The 2797-nt window shown below is 43.2% G+C and overlaps 1 protein-coding gene across 1 annotated transcript; it reads right to left on the bottom strand.

Moving 5' to 3' along the window:
- Positions 1–570: 570 nt before the first annotated feature.
- LOC112453507 lies at positions 571–2282 on the bottom strand (the record flags this gene model as incomplete). Its single annotated transcript, XM_025014295.1, has 4 exons — positions 1674–2282; positions 1082–1235; positions 834–998; positions 571–750 (listed from the first exon to the last, which is right to left on the bottom strand). Coding segments are annotated over exons 1-4 (733 nt in total), but the record flags the coding sequence as incomplete, so codon positions are not given.
- Between the last annotated feature and the right edge of the window lie 515 nt (positions 2283–2797).

Here is a 2797-nt window from a genome sequence, read left to right as displayed (position 1 = left end):
TACGGAAACGTTAAAGAGGTAAGTAAAAGTGGAAATAAATTCTTTTTTATGTATATATTTCTTTTTTCAGGTGTACCGAAAGGAATTGACAACATTTTTAATGTAAGTACTGAATCATGTATTTTACGTTTATCACTGTATATTGCCCATCAACGATTCCTTTTCTGAGGTAAAGGGGGGGACATACAGGCCTACAGACGCTATTGGTTACTTCTATTAAAGTCACTAGAACTTCTATGCTCCCCCCTTATCTCAGAAAAGGAATCGTTGACGAGCAGTGTATGTACACACGCGGTATTAATGCCTGGACATCGAAAATTGGATGCGTTTCGGAAACTCACTCTTTGTCTTTTTCTAAGGGGGACAGTTACAAAGAGACAAAGAGTGAGTTTCCGAAACGCATCCAATTTTCGGTGTCCAGGCATTAATGACCGCGTGTGTACTCAATAATTCAACTTTTTTTAGTTTGCATGTATATTTGTGAGTATGAATACAAATGCTTTTAGCACTTATGATTTATTAGTGTACAATTTAATATAATGTATGCAATAAAAAATCTTGATAACTCACGTTCGCTGAATACCGAATAAATGTAAAAAAGTTTGTCCTGTGTTTGAAGTTTGGACAATGGCGCAGAAGAAATTTCAGTGTGCGGATCTGACGGTGGAATCATTATTGTATCAGCTTCTTCCATTGCTATAAGCGATTGTCCATCTTCCGAAATATTAGGCAATTGAATGTATGAGACATCTGTATACAAAAACAAAATATAAAATATATAATTAACTGACTATATATACTCATTATATTTGTTTTAGCCATGTAACACATACCTTGTACGTAAGGGGTATCTATAATAGATGTGCTCGAGATGTTGACTTGCGCAGAAGAAATTTCAGTGTGCGGATCTGACGTTGGAATCATTATTGTATCAGCTTCTTCCATTGCTGTAAGCGATTGTCCATCTTCCGAAATAGGCAACTGAATGTATGAGACATCTGTATACAAAAACAAAATATAAGATATATAATTAAATGACTATATATACTCATTATATTTGCTTTAGCCATGTAACACATACCTTGTACGTGAGGGGTGTCTACAGAGTTGATAACAGAGCTCACTAAATGTGAAGACGATTCGGCCAACGAGTCAACGGCTTCATTGTTTGTGACATCGTGTAACAATTTTGTTGGTACAGCAAGCTTACTAAGCTGCGGATACTTATATGGGGCCTGTAATATGAAAGAAAATGTGATATTATTTGCGCTTTCACATATTAGTCGTTGTTTCCGAATTTATGTTTACTCAGTAACTTTACTCAGTAATTGAGCTGAACGTACGACTAGCGTCGGAGCGCTCCGTTGTCAGACTGACTGTTACGCGCGAGATCGATAGCTTTTCGGAGCATTGGGAATTTAGCGACCAATCGGTTCGCGAACTGTGGCACGCACGCGAAACATGCGTGATAATTCTGGTATGTCGAGAATCGAAAGGCCTTCCGCAGTATTTACGACGAATAAGCCGGGTCTAAGAATGTCACAGAGCGCTGCCAGAATATTAGGATCACGTGTACACCACCTCTCAGCTCACGTGTACTAGTGTCGAATGTTTGTGTGAGAAATTCATGAACGCATTCCGTAACAGTCATAAAATTTATATTATTAACGAACCTGTGCAATGATGCGACCGCTCCCATCTCGTTTGATCCATTCACGAATAATATGCTGGTCTTCGAAATGCTTGTCACATATAACGTGCGTTGGCTTCAGTTTGACGATCCCGGGAATAGCTGCTACCCATTGTCTTAATCGCTCGACATCTTTAGGCACGCGAAACACAGATCGATTAGATTTGTCGCCTCTATTGCCCGTTTTGCATGTCGGCACAGCACACGGCTTTGTCATCGCCAAATAATTGATCGGTCTCCTCGGCAAAGCTATAGTAAATCTCGCCGTTTCTGCCGAGATCGGCGTCCTCGGCGATTACCCTGAGTATGCTGCGATGCAAAGGCGTGTCCTTTGTCACGGTGGTCTCGTACTCGATCGGATAGAACAGCGGATTGAGATCGTTCGTGTCGAGAATCGTCACCACCACCGCGGCGTCTGCCTCGAGCGCAATCACTCTGTTTCTACCGTCGCGTTTGCTCGAGGTGGCACGCACTTTGAGCACATATCGGTTTTTGCGTTTTGCGTTCGCGATTTAGCACGTAGACGTTGCTGGTTCGAGTCCGAATCAGGAGGAAGCAAAAATCACCGACCGTGCGCTCCTCCGCTTTAAAGAACTTTTCGCGATCGCTCACTATGCAAAACTTCACGTCACTGTCGGCGGACGCGAGCTTTATGCCGTTCCTCGGGCACAACGTACGTCTTGCCGATGGAATTCTCGGGAATGGAGACAATGCACTTTAGGTACGTAGCTACGCACTACAGTCTAACTGTGACCGTGACAAAGCTTGATTTGTTGGTTATGTTTGTCGGCGTTACTTGTTCATAACGACCCTCGTGGCGGTAAAGCAAATTAAAAGTTGCCTCAATAAGCCACCTACCCCCACCACTGAAAATTGAGCGAGTTTTCAGACCTGTATGTAAGACCGTGGTCGCACCCTCGTTGGCAGAGCGTCGCGCATAAACACCCCACGGAAGAACGGTATGCGTAAACGACGCGCCGATCGAGCTGCTCGTTAGTCGTGACGCCGTACGGAGGTAGATGCACTAACGTTTCTTCCGCGAAATTTTTTTTTCAACGACTTTCCTTGCGCCACTTCCTCGCTTCTTATACGGCGCGAGGTACAACC

The sequence above is a fragment of the Temnothorax curvispinosus genome, unplaced genomic scaffold (assembly GCF_003070985.1).
Source record: "Temnothorax curvispinosus isolate PA1 unplaced genomic scaffold, ASM307098v1 QBEX01004429.1, whole genome shotgun sequence".
In the NCBI taxonomy this organism is placed as follows: Eukaryota; Metazoa; Arthropoda; class Insecta; order Hymenoptera; family Formicidae; genus Temnothorax; species Temnothorax curvispinosus.
The sequence above is the reverse complement of the archived record's forward strand: the minus strand, read 5'-3'. Positions and strand labels throughout refer to the sequence as shown.